We start from the raw sequence: 21,600 nt of genomic DNA, 5'->3' as shown, positions 1-21,600 counted from the left end.
AGTCTCAGGGGCAGTTTATCTTGAGAAGTGACTTTCAGGTCAATGAACATTTCGTTGAAACGGGCTCTGTGACCATGACGAGTTAAAATCTATTTGAGCAACCTAAATAGAAGGTATTCCTTTGGGTCCTCCCCTTAGCACGTAGCGGCGCTGGGCTGGCCCAGCGCTTCCCATCCCTTCCCACTAGCACACCGATAGGTGTGTGCGTAGCCGCCTTTCTTCCGAAGACGGCTCCACCTTTCAGCGTTCGGTTTGGTGCAGCCCTGCCCCGGGGTGGTGGTGAATGGTACAGCCCCAGCCCCCCTCAGCGTCCCCCTTCCGCACCGGCTCCGAGTGGTACGCACCCCCCGGTGCGGACGCGGAACTGGCGCCCGCTCGCAGTGGCGCCGCGCGGGGCAGCGACTGACGCTCGGCTGCTGGGGGACGTCCGGGCGGCCTGGCAGGTCCCCTGAGGCTCGGGAGGTAGGCGAGTCCCGGCCACTGGGGGTCCTGGACAGGCATCTGGGGACTCCTAGGGGAAGCGGGCCCTGAGAGGGACAGAGGCTTCAAGAAGAAAGGGTCTCTGAGGAAGGACTGAAGGAGGGTGAGAGTCGTGGATGTCCAGAGGGACTGGGGGGGTCCTAGGAGGAAGGGCAGCGGCCAGAGGTGAGGGCGCTCCGGCCGGCGAGGGGGTGCGGGCTCCGGGCTGGGAGCAGCTCCGCTCCATTCCTGCCTTGCGGGCGGCGCTGGTTGCGGGGCGGGGGTGGGGAACTGTCCAGCAGGTGAGGGGGCGGGCAGAAGTGCCCAGCCCCGGGTCCCAGCCGGCACTCGCGCCTGGCGTGTGTGCTTGTGAGCCTGTGTATGAGTGCGTGCGCCTTATTTTTGGTGAGGATTTGGAGAGCTACGTTTAGTTCTTTAAAATAAATACATAACTATGTGTGTGTATATTTTAAACTTGATGCTTCAAAATTGACTTGCTGGAGAGTAGGAGAGTGGAGACACCATTTAATCTCTCCTGCAACTGCTCCCCCTTTCCATGCTTGTGCATCTCAATTCTTCCTTCTTTTCCTGCCTTCCCCTCTTCCCCAACCCTGCCTATCGCTGGCCTCTTTGCTCCAGTTCTCCCTCACGCTGGACCAGTCTGTGCTGATGAGCTTGCAAGGTCACTGCCTGGGGAGGGGGAGGAGGGGTGAAGAGCCTCCCGTTGTGCTCACGTCAGCAAAGATGTCATATCGCCCTCGGGGTTCCTGTGGTTTTACTATGAGATCCTGCCCAAACCGAAGGACGAATCTAAAGGTTTGGTTAGCATGGCCATTTTAGGCTGAAAAGGCATGAATAACCTTAAAGGTTTGTGAATTCTAGATTCTAGATGGTGATGTAGGGCAGAAAGGTATATGTTTTGAGTTTGATGCCTTTGGATTATATGGAGATAGGAGCTAGGCACTGTGCCTTAGTAAATGGGGTTGAGGCAAGAGATGGAGTCTTAGCCTGATTTTGAAGACAGAGTGAGTTATAGGTGGAGAGTCTTTGTGGAGAAAAGAGTGAGAGGAGAGAATGAGAAGAAAGCCTTGGTTATCTTTGCAATCTGAGTAACTTAAGGCAATGGTTGTTGCTGAGATATGGATAATCATAGATCTTAGGGTCCTTGTAGCTGGAAGGGGAACTGTAGAACATGATAATGACTTGAGTTTTTTCAAATGGTTCTCAGTGGAGAGGACCAGGTATTTCACCAAGGCTAGAGAGTCCCCTGTGCCTAATTAGTAATAGGAGATGCTTCAGGCCTGATCTTTGAGATTTTAACCACAAAGAACTTATGGTTTTCTGTGTAAACATATTTCTAAGGCTTAACCTAGAGTTCCAGTCCTATAAATTCTGTTGTACTTTAAGATACTTGGGCTTTTACTCAACATTTCTACACAGTTCTTTATAGAATGACTTGTGTTTTCATCCACATACCATTTCATTTCTCCATTTCTCTCCCTTTGTCATTCTGCTTAGGAGAAGCTGAGATCAGCTCTATAATGATGTCCCCCACCCCCACCTTCTGGAGTTTGCTTATGACTCCAGCAGTTGGGAGAAGCAAAGGACTATTTGGGGTTATTAAGCGCTAGTGATTCCCAGGAATGAGTGAGTGTATGACTTGCTCAGGAACTTGGTGATGAGGAGATATTTCTATCAAAAGCCTGAATTGTGGAAAAGTGCCGACAAGGGAGAAGATAACATTAAGTTTTAGCAAGTACTGTCATGGAAGAGGTGTCTCCAGGTTTAGGAAGAATGAATTGTTATGGGCTCTGGAGTAGCAGCTGCTAGCACTGTGCAGTGACCAAACAGGGGAGGGGCTGTAGCTCTGCTATAAATAGTGCTGGAAGCCAGAGTCACTATGGAGATAAAACTGAATCCTATTACCTGCAGGTCCTGCATTGGGACCAAGGGAAAAGGAAGCAGTATTTTGAGGACGTTAGAAGTGTTGTAAATAGGTCTTGTTTATTTTTAGGTAGGGGAGAAAAAGATAGAACCTATACTCATTATCTAAACCAAATAGGGTGTTAAGCAAACTGGGGGTGTGTATTTTGTATTTCTGTATGTATGGGAAAGCACACAGCAGCAGATGAAGGAGTGGTGTGTGTATTTTGTAGTGTAATGGGATTCTCTGTGTGACTGTACAGAGCACACAAGCAAAATTGTGGAACACTGGAAATATCTTGTGGTGGAGTGAAATATTTTATTTAAAGAAGTATATGGAGGCGCTGAAGTTGTGACTCAGTGGTAGAGCACTTGCCTGGCATGAGTGAGGCTCTGGGTTCAATCCTTAGCACTGCATATAAATAAATAAAAGATCCATTGACAACTAAAATATTTTTTAAAAGTATATGGAGACTCAACAGGAAATAATAGATAATTAAGACCATGTAAGCTTTCCCAATTTTCTTTTCTTTCTTTTTTTTTTTTTCTTTTTTTTTTTTTTTTTTTTTTGGTGAGGGAAGCAGGGATTGGATCTAGAGGCATTTAACTACTGAGGTACATCCCCAGCCCTTTTTATTTTTTATTTTGAGCCAGGGTCTCACTAAGTTGCTTAGGACTTTGCTAAATTGCTGAGGCTGGCTTTGATTTTGTGATCTTCCTACCTTAGCTTCCCAAGCCACTGGGGTTACAGGCATGCCCATCATGCTGGGCAGCTTTTCCTAAATTTAGAACTATGGTTTAGGAATTCCTCTGAACACCCTTCCTTGAAGTTGGAGAAATCCTAGTCTTTCACACTTAACTCATAATTTCTATAAGACGGAGTAGTTCAAGGCCTCGTCTGTATGTATTGCATTACCATTTCCAATCTTGAGACCAGAATAGAGAAAAACTGCTTCAGCACCAAGGGCAGAGCCAGTAGCACTAGCCACTGGGCACCTTTCTTGCTTGATGGGGGAGGAAAAGTGGTTGAGATGGGGCAGCTGGGGTATGGACATTCTTCATCTGTGATCACATGAGCTAGAATAGCCAGCTGTTGTTATTGTCTGAATGCAATTAACTAGATAGTCTATATGGTAGTTTCTCATCAAGCCGAATGAGGATTGTTGAAACAGAATAATTAGGTTTCCATCTAAACGTAGAAGTACAGATTAGTGCTGATTGAAGAGTCTGGTTTGATCCAATCGTCCTCGGAGCAGTCCTGAAAGTGACTTAATTTTTGTTATCATAATGACTGATTCAGTATTCGACTGCCCAGGTCTGTTTTTCAGAAACAGAGCCCCAGGGGCTAGACTGAAAATGAGCCACTTGGTAGTGATGGGGACATGAGCTATTATTTCTCCTCCTCATTTTTTTTTTTTTTTGAGGTGATGGGAATCGAACCCAGGGCCTTGACCCTGCCAGGCAAGCACTCTACATCCTCAGCTCCTTATCCTACTTGACATTTGACTCTATGAACTCTTAAGCCTAGACACTAGGCTAGACAAGTGTCAGGTTTTCCTGTCTTTAGTACTAAAGTGGAAAGCCTTCTGACCTGTGCCCCTGACTGGGATGAAGTTGCCAGAGGGATGATTCCCTCAGGTACAGCAATGAATCTTATCAGTCCTTTTTTCCTATTAGACTTGGATTATCAGATAATAACAGAATTCTTCCTGGGAACACAACTCCTTGCTTGGTGCCCTGAAGTTTCCCTGAGATGAACTGATGAATTGGAACCATGGTGCAAAAGAAGAAGTTCTGCCCCCGATTACTTGACTATCTAGTGATCGTAGGGGCCAGGTAACCAAGAAGAGATATCTTTTGTTTTGTCATGTGGAATACCACAAAATATGCAATTATTCCTCTTCTCTGTTTCCATATTGCTTTTGCATATCTCATTTTTTCCTTTTATTTTACCCTTATGGGAGCATTGATGCTTGTAGGGAAAGCAACACATGGACAGATCCAGAGTATTGGTCTGGACAGAAACAGAGGAAAACTCTGTTTTTAATTAGCATCTTTGTGATTTGAAAGCAAATATATTTTTATATCTGAATTTTCTTATTTTATAAAAAGGAAAAGTACATTGCACTCCTGCTTTACCTGCATATACTCTTTTGGTAATTCATTAGCTAATACTCTTTGAACGGTGTTAACTATCGTAAGGTGTTAGTTATTTTATTGTTGAAACCTTCCTTTTCGGACAGCTGTGTGTCTTCATGACAGTGCAGACTTCATTCAGCTTGCTAACTAAATGTTTTCCAAGGTCCTACAGTTGGGTTTCTTTATCCAAAATGATATTCTGAGCTGATATTTGTTGAGTGTGGTTAAAATTTGATAGCATGTTCTATCCCTTCAGGCTGCTGAGTTTGTCTCTATATTCCTCAGGCACCCAAGCAGTGATAGTGTGGCCCAGACTCCTGAATTGCTACGGCGATACCCGCTAGAGGATCACCCTGAGTTTCCCCTGCCTCCAGATGTAGTGTTCTTCTGCCAGCCAGAGGGCTGTCTGAGTGTGCGACAGCGGCGCATGAGCCTTCGGGATGATACCTCCTTTGTCTTCACCCTCACTGACAAGGACACTGGTGTCACACGCTATGGCATCTGTGTTAACTTCTACCGCTCCTTCCAAAAGCGAATGCCTAAGGAAAAGGGGGAAGGTGGAGCAGGGTCCCGTGGGAAGGAAGGAACTGGTGCCACCTGTGCCTCAGAAGATATTGGCACAGAAAGCTCAGAAAGTGGCTCATCCCTGCAGCCTCCTAGTGCTGACTCCACCCCCGATGTAAACCAGTCTCCTCGGGGCAAACGCCGGGCCAAGGCAGGCAGCCGATCCCGCAACAGTACTCTGACATCCCTGTGCGTGCTCAGCCACTACCCTTTCTTCTCCACCTTCCGAGAGTGTCTGTATACCCTCAAAAGGCTAGTGGACTGTTGTAGCGAACGGCTACTGGGCAAGAAATTGGGCATCCCTCGAGGCATACAAAGGTACATTTTGCTGCTCATGCTCAGAAGAGTGAGTAAGCAGTTAGAGATTAGTTATGATTGGTCTGTGAGGGGAGTGGGAAATTTCCTGTGCAGGTGCTTTAGACCTTTTAAACACGTGAGTCCTTGACTAAGCAAAAGACCACTGCTGAGTTGAACCTCCTATCATAATTGCATTTGGAATAATACTGAGGAGTTTAATGTTTATGGTGGGCATGATATTAAGTGCTGTTACCTATGCATTTTACACTTGTGTTGCCCTTGTGTACACCTTCATTAGCTAATACTCTTTGAACGGTGTAAATAATCTTAAGGTATTGGTTATCATTTTATTGTTGAAACTTTCCTTTTAGGACAGGTGTACCTTCTGGACCCATTGGTCCATTGGAGCTCAAAGAGTGGGATTTCCTAATGATAGTCCTTTTCCAGTTTTCATACCCTCTATGGCTATATTGGGTTGTAGTGGGGAATCAGCTCCTAATGCTTATGTCTGAGGCCTGCTGTCTGCTCCTTAGGGACACCATGTGGCGAATCTTTACTGGATCACTGCTAGTGGAAGAGAAGTCAAGTGCGCTTCTCCATGACCTTCGAGAGATTGAGGCCTGGATTTATCGATTGCTGCGCTCCCCAGTACCCGTCTCTGGGCAGAAGCGAGTAGACATTGAGGTCCTACCTCAGGAGCTCCAGCCAGCTCTGACCTTTGCTCTTCCAGACCCCTCTCGATTCACCCTAGTGGATTTCCCTCTGCACCTTCCCTTGGAACTTCTGGGTGTAGATGCTTGTCTTCAGGTGCTAACCTGCATCCTGTTGGAGCACAAGGTGAGAAGGCCAGCTGTGTAGGCTTTCCAGGGAAAGAGCTTGGCACTATGGCAAAGCCTAGACCATGAGCTCTTTGAGGACAGGGACTGTCATTTTTATCTTTTTATTTCCAGGAGTAACTGAATGCCAGGTGTTCATTAGATATGGGCTGAATTAAGGTATTAGTATCATGTAGGGAGTTTTCAGAGGACTTGCCTCTCAGTTGAATTATCCTTAATGATACTGATCTAATTCTCAGGAAATACCAGTAGTCCTGTTCCACTGCTGGGATAGGGAGCAAAAGAACTAGGAAGGTAATGATTCAAGTGAAGAGTACTTCAGTGCTTAGGTAGGGAAGTGGCAAACATGGTAGCACATGGGACTGAGATGATTGTGAAAACCAAGCTGCAGCTGTAGACGTGGTGAGATAATTAGATTGTAGCGTTGAAAACTGTTTTCTTGTCAACTTGATTTTATGCTGTTGAGTGATTGCTGGTGTGGTTATGGCAGGTGGTGCTACAGTCCCGGGACTACAATGCACTCTCCATGTCTGTGATGGCATTTGTGGCAATGATCTACCCCCTGGAGTATATGTTTCCTGTCATCCCACTGCTTCCTACCTGCATGGCATCAGCAGAGCAGGTGAGTCTCAAGGTGTCTTCTGTCTTTATCACCTGTATCTTTGTAAAGGAGAAGGCTCAAGCCCAGAGAGGCCATAAGTCAAAACTGGCCCTCAATCCCTTATAACTTATTTGTCTGTGAAATCTAGTGGATTTAAACTGACTTGGTGACAAAACCTATGTTATTTGTAGTTTTTCGTTTTTTAAATCACTGTTAAAGGCTAGAGATGTAACTCAGTGGTAGAGCACTTGCCTAGCATGCACAAGGCCCTGAATTTGATCCCCAGTACTACCAAAAAAAAAAAAAAGAAAAAAGAAAATAAAAAGAAAGAAAAAAATCCTTAATCACAATTAATGATTGTAGACTACCTGCTACACTGCTGTAGGAATTACATGATATACAGAAAATGCATTGTGTTGCCTTTCTAAAATCTGAAAAATTCTGAAATTTAAAATTCAACTAACTTAAGGGTTTGGAAAACAGGATTGAGAGTCTGAACTTCGTTTCTTATGCTCTTAATGTTTCCACAGCTGCTGTTGGCTCCAACCCCCTACATCATTGGGGTCCCTGCCAGCTTCTTCCTCTACAAACTAGACTTCAAAATGCCTGATGATGTATGGCTAGTGGATCTGGACAGCAATCGGGTGAGGTTCTGGCTGAGGCATTGTAGTGCCTAGAGTAAGACTGTGTTCTAGACCCAATTCTGTGATACCCGTTTTCTATGGTGAGACTCATTGAAACAACTTTTGTTCATGCTGTTTTTATTTATTGGCAGAATAGGCCCAGATTAAGACTCAAAGAATTAAAGGATTTAGTTTTGCCAGAATCAAGTACTCTCCCAGCATCCTCCAAGAGCAGTAGGGCAGTTACTTTTATGATGTCATTAAATGGTGTAGGTCTTCTAATGCTTTTCCTGGGGTATGATTTCCACTAAGAAATGGCCTTTTCAGGGCAGACTTAAAAAAATTATATTAACATCTTGCAGCATGAGTACATTAAAACTTTAGAAAACCCTTATATGTGTTCCTTGGAAAACACAAATACATGTGAAGAAAAAATAAGAACTGTCACCCTATTATCTAGAAGTAGTCACCAATAACATTCAAGTATATATTTTTTTCAGGGGTGTGTGTATGTGTATCTTATATGTCCAGGTATATTATGCATATGTGATATTATATATACAGAATCTTCCTAGTCTCACATTTTCCCTTATATAAGTGAAACTCCTGAGCGGTTAACTTTTTTGGGGGGGTCCTTTTTTATATATAATTTATTTATTTTGATTAATTGTAAACAAATGGGGAATTCTTTAAAATTTTTTTCATACATGTATATTTCATACATGTAATGTCTTTCTCATTCTACCATCCTTCCCATTCCCACTGCCTCACTCTCCTCTGCATAATCCAAAGTTCCTTCATTCTTCCCTACTCACCCCCCACCTTGGATCAGCATTTGCTTATCAGAGAAAACATTTGGCCTTTGGTGTTTTGGGATTGGCTTATTTCACTTAGCATGGTATTCTCTAGTTCCATCCATTTACCTACAAACACCATAATTTCATTCTTCTTTAAGACTGAGTAATATTCCATTGTGTATATTTACCACATTTTCTTTATCCATTCATCTGTTGAAGGGCATCTAGGTTGGTTCCATAGTTTAGCTATTGTGAATTGAGCTGCTATAAACATTGATGTGGCTGCCTCACTGTAGTATGCTGATTTTAAGCCCTTGTGTATAAACTGAGGAGTGGGATACCTGGGTCAAATGATTGTTCCATTCCAAGTTTTCTAAGGAGTCTCCATACTGCTTTCCATAGTGGTTGCATCAATCTGCAGTCCCACCAGCAATGTATGAGCATATCTTTTTCCCCACATCCTCGTCAACACTTATTATTACTTGTATTCTTGATAATTGCCATTCTGACTGAAGTGAGATGAAATCTTAATTTTGATTTGCATTTCTCTAATTCCAAGAGATGATGAACATTTCTTCATATGTTTGTTGATCAGTTGTATTTTTTTCTTTTGTGAAGTGTCTGTTCATTTCCTTAGCCCATTTATTGATTGGGTTATTTGGGGTTTTTTTTGGTGTTAAGTTCTTTATATATCCTGGAGATTAGTACTGAGCAGTTAATTATGAGGTCTTGCTTTTTATGTTTTCTCATGCAGGTGATCGCCCCCACCAATGCAGAAGTGCTCCCCATTCTGCCAGAGCCAGAATCATTGGAACTGAAAAAACATTTAAAGCAGGTAGGTGAGGAGTGAATGAAAGGAAAGGGAGTAACAGATGCCCTGGGGTTGCTGTAGGAAGACAGCTATCTGACAAGCCTGTTTCCTTTTAGACTTAAGTAGATTTTCTTTGCCTTTGATGGGTTTAAGAGGTGTATCCCAATTTTGGGTGACAGGGGTGACTCTCAAAAGGATTCCTTCTAATTTGTTGTATGCCTTGTTGCTCTGTATTGCCTATGATGCTGTATAAAATAACCTTTAATTTTCTGTTTCTTGTCATGTCTGCCATTCTTTATGGCCTTGGAGCCATTCTTTCAGTCTTCTAAGATGGGAGTTTGTAGTTTTACCAGCAGGCTCCTTTTATTTTCTTGAATTGATCATATAGTCCCTGTAGAGTCCTTTCCTCAAAAATTCCTTTTTTTTGGAGTGAAGTTGTGACTCAGTGGTAAAGCGCTTGCCTAGCATGCGAGAGGCACTAGGTTCAATTCTCAGTACCGCATATAAATAAATAAAATAAAGTCCCAATGACAACTAAAAAAATATTTTTAAAAAATATTTGGGGGGTGTGGTGATGCATACCTATAATTCTAGCAACTCAGGAGGCTGAGGCAGAGGATTGTAAGTCAAGGCCAGCCTCAGCAACTTAGCAAGTCCCTGTCCCAAAAGAGAAAATAAAAATAAAAATAAAAAGGTCTGGGGATGTAGCCAAGTGGTAAAGCACCCCTGGGTTCAATCCCCAGCACCAAAAACAGAAAAAGAAAAAAAAATCCTTTCTTTCTGTAATCCCTTACATCTGCTTTTCATTGGTCAATTTTCTTCTCCTCTTTCTGCATGCTAAACACAGTACCTGGAGGTAAAATACAATAAGGCTACATTCCCTTCCCCAGCTATATGTTATGTAAGACAACCAGTAGCTAGCTGTGTTTATTTTAGTAATCCCACTCTCATTTGAAGGGTCTTTAGAAATCCTTTTTCCTGTGTTGTGTCTGAAGTATTCAGTAGTCCCTCTAGATGATATGTATTTATATTTAAATGGGTCATTTTGTATCCCTGTCATCTCACTTGCTTCATCACTGCTGATGTAATATGATACCTTGCTGCAGAGTCTGGTAGGATTGCAAGTTCAGAAATTTCTAGCTGTCTTCATTTACTGTGTTTCCATTCTTGATAATTGCTTAAGTATGACTAATGAGATGGAGAAGTTGATATAAGAATTATGTCAATTTATTACTTTAAATATTTGTAGGAGCTAAGATCCTTGAATTCATTGATTTTGCATCTGATCCCTGCTTCTCAAAGTGTAGTCCTTGAGTACAGAATCAGCCAAGTGTGAAGGCACACACCTGTAAACCCTGTTACTTGGGAAGCTGATGCAGAAGGATCACAAGTTCGAGGCCAGCCTGGGCAACTTAGCAAGATCTTGTCTCAAAATAAAAACTAAAAAGGGCTGGAATCTAGCTCAGTGATAGAGCACACCTAGGTTTAATCCCTAGTACTGAAAAAAACACAAACAAAAAACCCAGAATCATTCCAAACATACAGAATCAGACTCTGCATTTTAACAACATCCCAGGTGATTTCAGTTATGTTTCCATATAGATTTCAATTTGAAAAAGTCTTTGTTAAAAAAGAAAAACAAAGCTATTGTCCTGTCAAAATAGGCATTATTTAGCAGATGTAAGATTGTGTGTTTTTTAAAATTTTTTATTTGTTCTAATTGGTTATACATGACAGAATATATTTTGATACATTGTACACAAATGGAGCATAACTTCTCATCCCTCTGGCTGTACATGGTGCTGAGTCACACCAGCAATGTAATCATACATATATATAGGATAATAATGTCTATCCTATTCTACCATCCTTCCCATCCCCACCGCCTCACCTCTCCCCCTATTTCCTCTACATAATCCAAAGTTCCTTCATTATTCCTTACCCACCCCCCACTATGGAGCAGTATCTGCTTATCAGAGAAAACATTTGACCTTTGTTTTTTTGGGATTGGCTTATTTCACTTAACATGATGCTCTCCAACTCCATTCATTTACCTGCAAATGCTATAATTTCATTCTTTTTTAAGGCTGAGTAATATTCCAAGGATTGTGTTTAAGTTAAAAAAAAAAAAAGAAAGAAAGAAAGAAAACTATTGTCCTGTCAGATTTGATCAAGTTGTCTTGAGCTAGGTTGGCTTAGGATTGAGAGCTACAGAGCTGGGGTTATGCCTCAGTGGTAGAGCACTTGCCTAGCACATGTGAGGCACTATGTTCCATCCTCATCACCACATATATATAAATAAGTAAATACATAAAATAAAGGCATTGTGTCCATCTACAACTTAAATAAAATTTTTTAAAAAGATTGAGAGCTACATGATTCAGGCAGTATTCTAAAGGCTTAAGTAATTAGATTCTGTTTTCAAAGATGAAGGCTCTAAAATGGATTGGCCATGGTTTGCAGAGCACAGTTCTCTGTTGAAAACTTTTGGGTCAGAAGGTGTGACAAAGAAGACTTTAAGAAGGCTCTTTCCTAAAGTTGAGACTGGCTAGGTGCCCAGTACCTTTTATGAGGAGTTTTTTATTGTTCTTTAGGCCCTAGCCAGCATGAGTCTCAATACCCAGCCCATCCTCAATCTGGAGAAATTTCATGAGGGCCAGGAGATCCCACTTCTCTTGGGAAGGCCTTCTAGTGACCTGCAGTCCACACCTTCCACTGAATTCAACCCCCTCATCTATGGCAATGATGTGGATTCAGTGGATGTTGCAACCAGGTAAGACCAAGCAAACTAAGAAATCCTGAGTTCTTAAATTGATTTCTTTGCTCCCTTGGGTTTGGGGCCAACTACTTTCCAGAATCAGAGTTTTCTTATGTCTGAAATGTGTTTGATATTTGATTTTTGGTTATATTTTCCACCTTAGCAGAAGCAAAGAGAATAGTTTATCACCTTTTCAGGTATGATGGTACATGTCTATAATCCAGCAGTTTGGGAGGCTAAGGCAGGAGGATTGCAAGTTCAAAGCCAGCCTCAGCAACTTAGCAAGAACCTCTCTCAAAACAAACAAACAAATAAATAAAGGACTGGGGATGTACCTCAGTGGTTAAGTACCCCTGAGTTCAATGCCTGGTACGAGAGAGAGAGAGAGAGAAAGAAGAGAAAAGAGAAGAGAAGAGAAGAGAAAAGAAAAGCCAGTGATTCTTTAAATTTCTCCCAAGATAGGCATAGTGGCACACACCTATAATTACAGTGGCTTGGGAGGCTGAGGCAGGAGGATCACAAGTTTAAGGCTAGTGTGGGCAATTTAACAAGATCCTGTCTCAAAATAAAAAATAGAAATTTTTGCCTTGGAGACAAGGCAAAAATGAAACAAAACAAAGTTAAAAAAAATTAGATAAAGGATCTCTCTCCCTTGGATGTTGGAAGTCAGTTAAAGAATGACTTTTGGATTGTGGGAATCCTTGCTTTATAGGATATGGGTCTCAGCTTATCTTACCGTCCTCTTCTTCCCCAGAGTGGCCATGGTACGGTTCTTCAATTCTGCCAATATGCTGCAGGGCTTTCAGATGCACACACGTACCCTGAGACTCTTTCCTCGGCCTGTGGTAGCTTTCCAAGCTGGCTCCTTTCTGGCTTCACGTCCCAGGCAGACTCCCTTTGCTGAGAAACTGGCCAGGACTCAGGCTGTGGAGTACTTTGGAGAATGGATCCTAAACCCCACCAATTATGCCTTTCAGCGAATTCACAATAGTGAGTTCACCTGCCCTCTGTTCCTCCCCTCCTCCTATCTGTGTCTTCTTGATGGCCCTTCCCTAGCTTGTTCTCTTACTAATCTTTACCTTCCCCTTCCATTCCTGTTTTGCTTTGGACTTTTTCCTAACTTTTTGTGTTTACTTGCCCTTTTTTCCTTGCTCCCAACTATTCTTTTTCTTCTTGGGATAGATATGTTTGATCCAGCCCTGATTGGTGACAAGCCAAAGTGGTATGCCCACCAGCTGCAGCCCATCCACTACCGAGTCTATGATAGCAACTCCCAGCTGGCTGAAGCACTGAGTGTGCCACCAGAGCGTGACTCTGACTCTGACCCCACTGATGACAGGTGAGCAGTCCCTTCTCCAGGACATAGGAGGCAAAATCTCTTAGGAGTTAGGTGTCAAGTCTTTGAAGCCTTGTATTTTATTTTGGTTGATTGTTTCTCTTGCCTTCCTTATTTGTTTCCCAAACTTGAGTTAAAGTGTGCTCCCTTTTTGTTTTTCCAAGTTCTGATTGCAGATTTTTTTCCCTGTCCCTTTCTGGTTTTGTTTGTTTCTTTTTTTAATGCCCTTCACTCTGCAGTGGCAGCGATAGTATGGATTATGATGACTCAAGCTCTTCTTACTCCTCCCTGGGTGACTTTGTCAGTGAAATGATGAAATGTGACATCAATGGTGATACTCCCAGTAAGTGTGCATGGCAAGATCGGCCTGCTCTAAACAGGGGTTAGGGCTAGGGATGAGGTGGTCTCTATCTGTCTCCCTTGCAGATGTGGACCCTCTGACGCATGCAGCACTTGGGGATGCCAGTGAGGTGGAGATTGATGACCTGCAGAACCAAAAGGAATCCGAGGAGCCTGGCCCAGACAGTGAGATCGCTCAGGAAAACCCCCCGCAGCGCTCCAGCTCCAGCACCACTGCCAGCAGCAGTCCTAGCACCGTCGTCCACGGAGCCAGCTCTGTACGTGAGCACTAGGAGGGGTGGATGGTTGAAAGCCGCGGGTTGGGATATGGGCCTTGTCTCTAGCAGGAAAGCCATGATGTAGCTGTGAATTTGCCTCTCTTCACACTCTTCCCATATTCCTCTCCATAGGTCCTTTGACTTTAGAACCTCTGAGATGTAGTTTTGACCCCAGAAGGAGGTCACTGGACTCTTTCAGTGTGTAGCAAAGATGCCTGTTTTATAGTTTGTGGGGACAGAGAATGGGGTGCCACAGAGTTCTTTTTGCATTCTGTAAGCTAGGAATCTGATAGACCTGGCCCAGCCCTGCTGCACTGAGAATATGGGAAGGTATCACTAGGCACCATGTGACCGTATTTTAAAATTTAATGTGACCCTTAGGAACCTGCTGAGTCTACAGAGATGGATGATAAGGCAGCAGTAGGCGTCTCCAAGCCCCTCCCTACCGTGCCTCCCAGCATTGGCAAATCGAACGTGGACAGACGCCAGACAGAGATTGGAGAGGGGTCAGTGCGCCGGCGAACCTATGACAATCCATACTTCGAGCCCCAGTATGGCTTTCCCCCTGAGGAAGATGATGATGAGCAGGGGGAAAGTTACACTCCCCGATTCAGCCAACATGTCAATGGCAATCGGTGAGAGCCTGGGGATTCCTTCTAGATGGGTGACTGAAGGACCTCACTACAGTGGACCCTGGGCAAGGGTTAAGCAGAGAGTCTGAGTCTGGATGCTCTCATGGTTCTGCCATCCCCAAAGGGTGGTGCTTTGATCTAGGGGCTTAGTTGTGGGAAGGGAGCAGTGACTGCAGTGTAGCGTAAGGACCACACTCCCAAGATTAGGTTCCGCTGCCTGGGGCTCATAGGTGCCACTGTGCATTCAAGGGCTCAAAAGCTGCTGCGGCCCAACAGCTTGAAACTGGCAAGTGACTCCGAAGCAGAGTCAGACTCCCGAGCAAGCTCCCCCAACTCCACCATCTCCAACAACAGCACCGAGGGCTTCGGGGGCATCATGTCTTTTGCCAGTAAGTGCCTTAAGCTCTCTCATTGCTCTTCCTTTTTTCTCTGTGGTAGAGCCTAACTATGGCTGATGTGAATTAGAACTTGAGATGTGGGCTGGGTTGACATTATCAGGCTCTAATTCAGATCATTTGGGTGATACTGAAAAAAGTGCTTTTAGATGACATAGTAAAAATATGGGTGCAGTGGTGCAAACTTGTAATCCCAGCTACTTGGGAGGCTGGTAGGTTCGAGGCCAGCCTGAGCAACTTAGCAAACCCCTTCCTCAAAATAAAGACAGTAGCTCAGTGGTAGAACTCTTGCCTAGCATTTACAAAGCCCCAGGTTCAATCCCTAATGCCCAAAAAGGAAAAAAAAAAAAAAAAAAAAAGAGTAGTCATTACTTTGTTATACCTGGAAGTTTAGTTTTATTTCAGGTAAGACAAATGAGTGGTCAACCATAAATTAAGCATTAAATTCAAAATCACATACTTTCACGTATGTTTTATGGGAATAGTCTGGTCAATATTGCTTTGGATGTATATTTGTTACCTTCTCTGCCTGGTGAGGGCCTTTTGTGAACATGCTTTGAAATCTATATGAGATTGAGTTTTGATTTGTAAACTTAGAGAGTATCTCTAGCAATGAAGTGTGGTATCATTTAAAGATTGGAGATAGACCTCTAGACTAGGGACTAGAGAGAGTCACCATAGAGGATAATTGTGATTTTGTGAGTTTTTTCAGATACCAGGGAGGAACAGCACCCACTTCAAACTAGAAGCATATTAACTACCAGTTTTCATGCTGGTAGAAGTAGATGAGAGACATGGTATTATGGGAGGTAGCCAGAGAAAGTTGTTACTGGGTTTTGAGCTTTCCTGGCAATTGCTCCTTTGTCTGCCCTAAGTGAGACTTGATGCCTTCTAAGACAGCAGTGGTTGTCTGATCTAGCATGCTGAGATACTCTCTGAAGGGAGGGAGATGAAAATGTTGCTGCAGTCACTGGAGTAGAATGCCTTGATTGTTTGTCTGCTAGTTCATTGCTCTCACCCCTCCTCACCCCCATAGGCAGCCTGTATCGGAACCACAGTACAAGTTTCAGCCTTTCAAACCTCACGCTGCCCACCAAAGGTGCCCGAGAGAAGACTACACCATTCCCCAGTCTGAAAGGTAACTACAACTTTCTTTTGCCAACTCGGTTACTCTGGGAGAATGTCAGGCCTATGGGTGCTTGTCAGGAGCCCTATGTACCGTGAATCATTTGATTTGGCTGTTACCCTTCATATTGCTTCTCATGACTTTCACTTCACATCATGGGCTCTTGGTGGTTGTCATATGGGAACTGCTTTTGTAGCTAGAAAAGGCCCTGTTACATTATTGAGGATAGTGGCAACTGTGGGATTACTGTTACTCCTGGCAGGGGACCTTGTCAGAGGTAAACAACTAAGGTAGGGATCATCAGCTGCCCCCAGTCAAGGGCAGGATCCCGCTGTGTGAACTCAGGAGGAACTCTATCCCAAGGAACTGATCCACAGAAAGATGGTTATGGAGATCCTGGCAGTGTTATGGTGTCCAACCTCTTCCTGTGGCTTCATGTCAACTTTGGAGCCTATGAGTGGGCTGGGTAGTATCATTTGGTTTCTGGAGCCAGTTAAAACCTTGTTTCAGTTCACTTGTGATCTCTGGTGGTTTGAGAGGCTTTTCTGTATTTAATTTGATTTGTTTTCTCTGGATATTATGCTGAAATATTTAATCATGGTAGGAAGTACAGTGAGAAGCAACTCCCTTTATTAACTGACCCCTCACTCCCAGGGATTAAAAATGTCAGGAGTCTTCAGTGGTGATGGGAACATGGGATTCATAGGCAGAATGACTTCAGAGTGGTAGTGTAGGGAACTAACTAGCACTACTACAGTGAATCCTACATGGCTGGGCAGGTTAGGGATGGAAAGGTTGCTGGCTTTCATTTGATGCATTCAAGGTGAAGAGCAGTTCGAGCTCTTTGATTGCATGCTGATGCTTCAACTCATTGCTGCACTTATCCCTCCTACCAGCCTCCCATCCTCACAATCCTGCCCCACTTCCCATGACGACATCTGCAAGATGAGTCTCTCCCCTGTGAATACCCACAGGCTCTCTGGACCCCTGTGCTAGATGTTTCATGAAAACCAGTGGTCCTTCTTTCATGCATGTGCCTGTTTAGTACCTCAGGCTCTCTGCATCATTTACCCCAGCCCTGGCTTTGAGAGTTCCCCCCGCCCCCCAGTTAAGGATGGTCTTCCATAGAGCCTTGGTTGTCTCCTGGTCACTTGGCTTCCAGCTCTGATGTGCCCAGGAACCAAGGTTATGTGCACTGTTTAAGCTTTGGGAGAATGCTTGGATGATCTGACTTACTGCTCCATTGAGGGGTACAAGGGGATGCGGTATTGTGGTGCACCTACTAATTGTGTATTTTGTGTCCCAGTATTTGGGCTAAATACTCTAATGGAGATTGTTACTGAAGCCGGCCCCGGGAGTGGTGAAGGTGGGTCTTGCCCGTGAGCTGTGCATGATCTTTTTTTCCTAGCATCTTCCGTGCCTGCCTGAGGGCCATCCTCCTCATGAAGCAAGAGGCATCACATGAGTGACCTGCCTTGCCTATCCCCCATGACACCCATGCTGCCCATGGGGCATGCTGCTGGTGCATGTGGAGTGGCCTGAGTCTCCATCCCCACCTCCTTCACATTGCCATGGCTACTTTCTGCCTGTGTGTGATGCCCTGGTGCCACCCCACCCAGCCCTGCTGGGGAATGGGCATGGAACATGACAACCCAGGGCTGTGCTACTGCGAGCTTCTGGACTATGACAGTGATGTCTCTCATTCTACCTTCCCTGCTGTAGGAAACAGGAGGGCTTTAGTGGACCAGAAGTCATCTGTCATTAAACACAGTCCAACAGTGAAAAGAGAACCTCCATCACCCCAGGGCCGATCCAGCAATTCTAGGTAATAAATGCAGAGCTGTTTTAAAAGTTATGAAGTGGAGATAATGATTCCTGTACAAAACTTGAAGGATGCTCAGGACTGGGAGAGAAGCCCTGAGAAGAGTAAATGAAATCAGTTTCCTGCCAGCACTTCTGATCCAATCCCCATGCAATAGTAATGGCTTGCAGTGTTGAGGAGGGTGAAACTGCTGTGGTGGGGACTTAGCAAACCAGGTTAACTGCAGAGATGGGGGATGTGGTGGCTGATGATGTTTGCAGATTAGGCTTTGTGTTTTGCCCCTGGAGGCAAACATCTGGTTTGGTGAAAGTGGGGGATGCTCTCCTAAGAAGCTGATGATCACAAAAGTGGCATGTGGACCCTGTAGTGAGAACCAGCAGTTCCTGAAGGAGGTGGTACACAGTGTGCTGGACGGCCAGGGAGTGGGCTGGCTCAACATGAAGAAGGTGCGCCGGCTGCTGGAGAGCGAGCAATTGCGAGTCTTTGTCCTGAGCAAGTTGAACCGTGTCGTGCAGTCAGAGGACGATGCCCGACAGGACATCATCCCAGATGTGGTCAGTGTTTGGGCTAGGGGGTCGGAATCAACCAAGCTGAGGGATGTGACTGCCAAAGGGAATTTGCTAATTCTGGGACCTGGGTTGTCATTGCAGGAGATCAGTCGAAAGGTGTACAAAGGAATGTTAGATCTCCTCAAGTGCACAGTCCTCAGCCTGGAGCAGTCGTATGCCCACGCAGGTCTGGGTGGCATGGCCAGCATCTTTGGCCTTCTGGAAATTGCCCAGACCCACTACTATAGTAAAGGTAGGGATCGTACCTGCTGGGCAGCATACTCTCCACAACTGTCCTATTTGTCAGAAAGAGTCAGCACATTGTCCCCATGGCAAGTTTCCCAGGGCCTTGCTGCTTCCCATTAGGTCTTGAAGTTTTATTTTCTAGAACATGTTTGTATGTAGTAGGTATTTTTCTATGACGAAAAATAAGGTCTTGGCTTTTCTTTCCTTGCACTTCTTCTGTTCCTCATCTTCCCATATCCTGACTTCTCCTACCTCATTTCCCTGCCTTGATTCCCATTCACTTCCTTTTTTGACCTCTTTCTGTATTTGATCTTTTCTTAGAACCAGACAAGCGGAAGAGAAGTCCAACAGAAAGTGTAAATACCCCAGTTGGCAAGGATCCTGGTCTGGCTGGGCGGGGGGACCCAAAGGCTATGGCACAACTGAGAGTCCCCCAACTGGGACCTCGGGCACCAAGTGCTACAGGAAAGGGTCCTAAGGAAGTGGACACTAGAAGTTTAAAGGAAGAGAATTTTGTAGCCTCTATTGGTACGTATCATGGTGTCTGGTGTGCTGAGGGGTTCTGGCTTCTTAAATATCCCTCCCTCTTCTCCATCCATTCAGAATCCTGCCTTTCTCTTCCCCATGCTTTGCTGTCTAAAGAAGGAGATACATCTGTGTCTATTTCTTTATGCTTCTCTCTCCCTTATGCCTTGTCTGTAGCCACCCCACAGACATCTTAGAGGAAGAACAGAAGTTTTGTTTAGAGTCCCTGTGAGGCATAATGCAGGGAGTCTGAGTTGCACTCCTGGTCCCTCTTTTTATTTATATCTGATTTCTTCCTATAGCAGAGAGGCCATGTGAGTTCCTAGAAGCTATAAAGTAGTTTATGGATAATATCTTTGAACTCTAAAACTATTATCATCTGGGTCTCAGGAGCCAGTTTTCCCCCACCTGAAACATTATACTGCCCTGGAGTCTGCTCCCCTGCAGCATGTCTGGTGACTCTGTTTCCCTGGGTTCTAGACCTCAGAGGTATATATTTCTGGGTCAGCTCTTCTTTAAATCTTCCTACCTGGACTTCATTAAAAGCTTTATCCTGTTTGATAGTTTTCTGTTCACTCTCTGGTATCACTGCTGTTTAGCTCACTCCCTACTTCAGCTTGCATCATCTGGGCTGTATCTTTTCTGGTTCTTGGTCCCTGGGCATTATGCTTCCTGCTGATGCCGCTTTGCCAGGAGCCATTGGCAATTGGTCAGTGTAGCGATTGGTCAAATGGCAATATGTCTGTATGAATGGTAATGAGGAGCCATTTCCCTTTTCAGGGGAGCTCACTTCACTAGCCAGCATAACATTGTCCTAGAGGCATTCAGTCCTGGCTTATTCCTGCCCAGTGTGATGTTCTAGAAAAAGTACTACTTGCCTGTCTGGAGAAAAAGTACTACTTGCCTACTTGCCTGTCTGGAGATTTGGAGTTTTAGTCCTATATCTACTCCCAGTTAGGAATGAGACCTTGGCAAATAAATTCCCTCACAGGGACTCTCTCTCCTCATCTAGGAAATGAGATGATCACACTAAGTAAACTCTAAAGTTCCTTTCAGGGAGAGAACTGTACCAATCAGTGTTCTTTCTGCTTTGCCCTCCTGAGATGCTTGTCTCACCATTTTATGTTCTCTATCAGAGGCATTTTCCCAAGGACTGGCTAAGAATGGGTCTCTTGGTATGGCTGGCTCTGGTTCTGATTGGGAGTTGTTTTTTTTGGGTAGCAGGAATGAGGGATGCTGACTGCCTGCATGAGTTGGCCTCTGTCCAATTCAGTGAGTCAAACAGATGGTGCTCCTGTTTCTGAAACCCTTTGACTGCTTGAGATGATCATCTCTCTTATCTGTGGTCTATAAGAACTGCTATTCTCAGCTCATTTGGCAGAGAGTATGGTGTGGTGGAAGTCAAACTGATTTTAAATTATGTACTCTTGAGCACGTGTTCCAGACTCTTTAGGATCAGTTTCCTCATGCCAAAATGAAGGAGCTTGATGAAGGGCCCATCAGCTTGAACATTCTTCAGGGTTTTTGTTGCCACATTCGGGTTAGTTTTAGAAAGTTGATTTCTTTAGTTCTTGAATTTGGGGGGAGGCACTGGAATCTCTTGATTCTTCCTCCCTGCCCCCAAATAAAGATACTTGTATCTCTTGATTGGTAATCCTATTCCTGAGACTGAATCAACTTGGGTGGGTGGGTTTCATTTCCTCTGCTGACCAGCCTCTGACTCTCTCTGTCTTTCTCTCCTGCTTGCATTGCATCTGGGGTAGAATTGTGGAACAAGCACCAGGAAGTGAAAAAGCAAAAAGCTTTGGAAAAACAGAGTAAGGAACAAATGCCCCCTCCTGTCCTTAAGTCTCCCATACCTGCCAACTCCCCAGGCCCAGTTGGGGCAGGCTCCCTTTGTCAGCCCCACCCCAAATTTGCTCTTGGGGGGTATTTGGACTGAAAGCAGGTAGGTGGTGTGTGACTCCTAGGTGTGTGGCTTGTAGGCTGCTTCTTGCCCCTCCCCTTGTAGCTAGCAATCAGGGTGTCGACTGAGTAAAATCCCTTAGACTGGTTTTCTACTGCTGCAGAGTTGGTGGGGAGAACCTTTGCTGATTGCAGAGTCCCTCATTGGCTGATAGCTCCCTCACCGTTAGGAGGCCTGTGGGCACAGTTGGCAGAGATGGTTGCTGTCCCTCTGTGTTGAGTCTGTAGCTGCCCAACTCTCCCTCTGGTGGCTTGCCTAGGCACGCTTTCTGGCTTTCTGTCATTCTGTCCTTCTGCCATACCATTGTGGGTGGGTGGGGCAGAATGGGATTTTTTATTTTCTCAAATATAGGCATTATAGGGTGGGGGTAGGCAAGTGTTTCTTTTTCTTTTAGCCTAACCTTTTCTGGCCCCTTCGGGGACATTTGTGTGGGAAGCACTGAATGACCTGGGGACCCTTAAATGATCTCAGGCATCAGTGAAGCTCTGACTCTGGATGGCATGGAATGTGGTTTAGACATTTGTTTGTGGAACTTTTCTGTTTTAGGATGATTTGCTTAGAATTTTCTGAGATTGAGAA

At 44.6% G+C, this 21,600-nt stretch overlaps 1 protein-coding gene across 50 annotated transcripts in view; it reads left to right on the top strand.

Moving 5' to 3' along the window:
* The first annotated feature begins 145 nt into the window (after positions 1 to 145).
* The window catches only part of Madd (MAP kinase activating death domain), a 50,604-nt gene continuing 29,149 nt past the window's right edge, over positions 146 to 21,600 (top strand). For 3 of the 50 annotated variants that reach the window (XM_047518917.1, XM_047518918.1, XM_047518891.1), the window contains exons 1-21: positions 147 to 462; positions 4,060 to 4,218; positions 4,807 to 5,403; positions 5,916 to 6,219; positions 6,709 to 6,840; positions 7,350 to 7,463; positions 8,994 to 9,074; positions 11,645 to 11,823; positions 12,563 to 12,798; positions 12,991 to 13,147; positions 13,384 to 13,487; positions 13,571 to 13,761; positions 14,143 to 14,267; positions 14,643 to 14,782; positions 15,825 to 15,926; positions 17,221 to 17,280; positions 17,637 to 17,739; positions 18,104 to 18,290; positions 18,387 to 18,537; positions 18,852 to 19,058; positions 20,819 to 20,872. In XM_047518917.1, coding sequence (XP_047374873.1) covers positions 4,157 to 4,218; positions 4,807 to 5,403; positions 5,916 to 6,219; positions 6,709 to 6,840; positions 7,350 to 7,463; positions 8,994 to 9,074; positions 11,645 to 11,823; positions 12,563 to 12,798; positions 12,991 to 13,147; positions 13,384 to 13,487; positions 13,571 to 13,761; positions 14,143 to 14,267; positions 14,643 to 14,782; positions 15,825 to 15,926; positions 17,221 to 17,280; positions 17,637 to 17,739; positions 18,104 to 18,290; positions 18,387 to 18,537; positions 18,852 to 19,058; positions 20,819 to 20,872 — 3,286 coding nt within the window. In that variant the 5' untranslated portion in view covers positions 147 to 462; positions 4,060 to 4,156. Of the gene's footprint in view, positions 463 to 4,059; positions 4,219 to 4,806; positions 5,404 to 5,915; positions 6,220 to 6,708; positions 6,841 to 7,349; positions 7,464 to 8,993; positions 9,075 to 11,644; positions 11,824 to 12,562; positions 12,799 to 12,990; positions 13,148 to 13,383; positions 13,488 to 13,570; positions 13,762 to 14,142; positions 14,397 to 14,642; positions 14,783 to 15,824; positions 15,927 to 17,220; positions 17,281 to 17,636; positions 17,740 to 18,103; positions 18,291 to 18,386; positions 18,538 to 18,851; positions 19,059 to 20,818; positions 20,873 to 21,600 lie in introns of all 50 variants that reach the window. The other 47 variants (XM_047518878.1, XM_047518880.1, XM_047518901.1 and 44 more) reach the window with 32 other exon arrangements.

The sequence above is a fragment of the Sciurus carolinensis genome, chromosome 11, assembly GCF_902686445.1.
Source record: "Sciurus carolinensis chromosome 11, mSciCar1.2, whole genome shotgun sequence".
NCBI classification, from domain to species: domain Eukaryota; kingdom Metazoa; phylum Chordata; class Mammalia; order Rodentia; family Sciuridae; genus Sciurus; species Sciurus carolinensis.
Note: the sequence above shows the minus strand (reverse complement) of the source record. Positions and strands in the feature narration are given on the sequence as shown.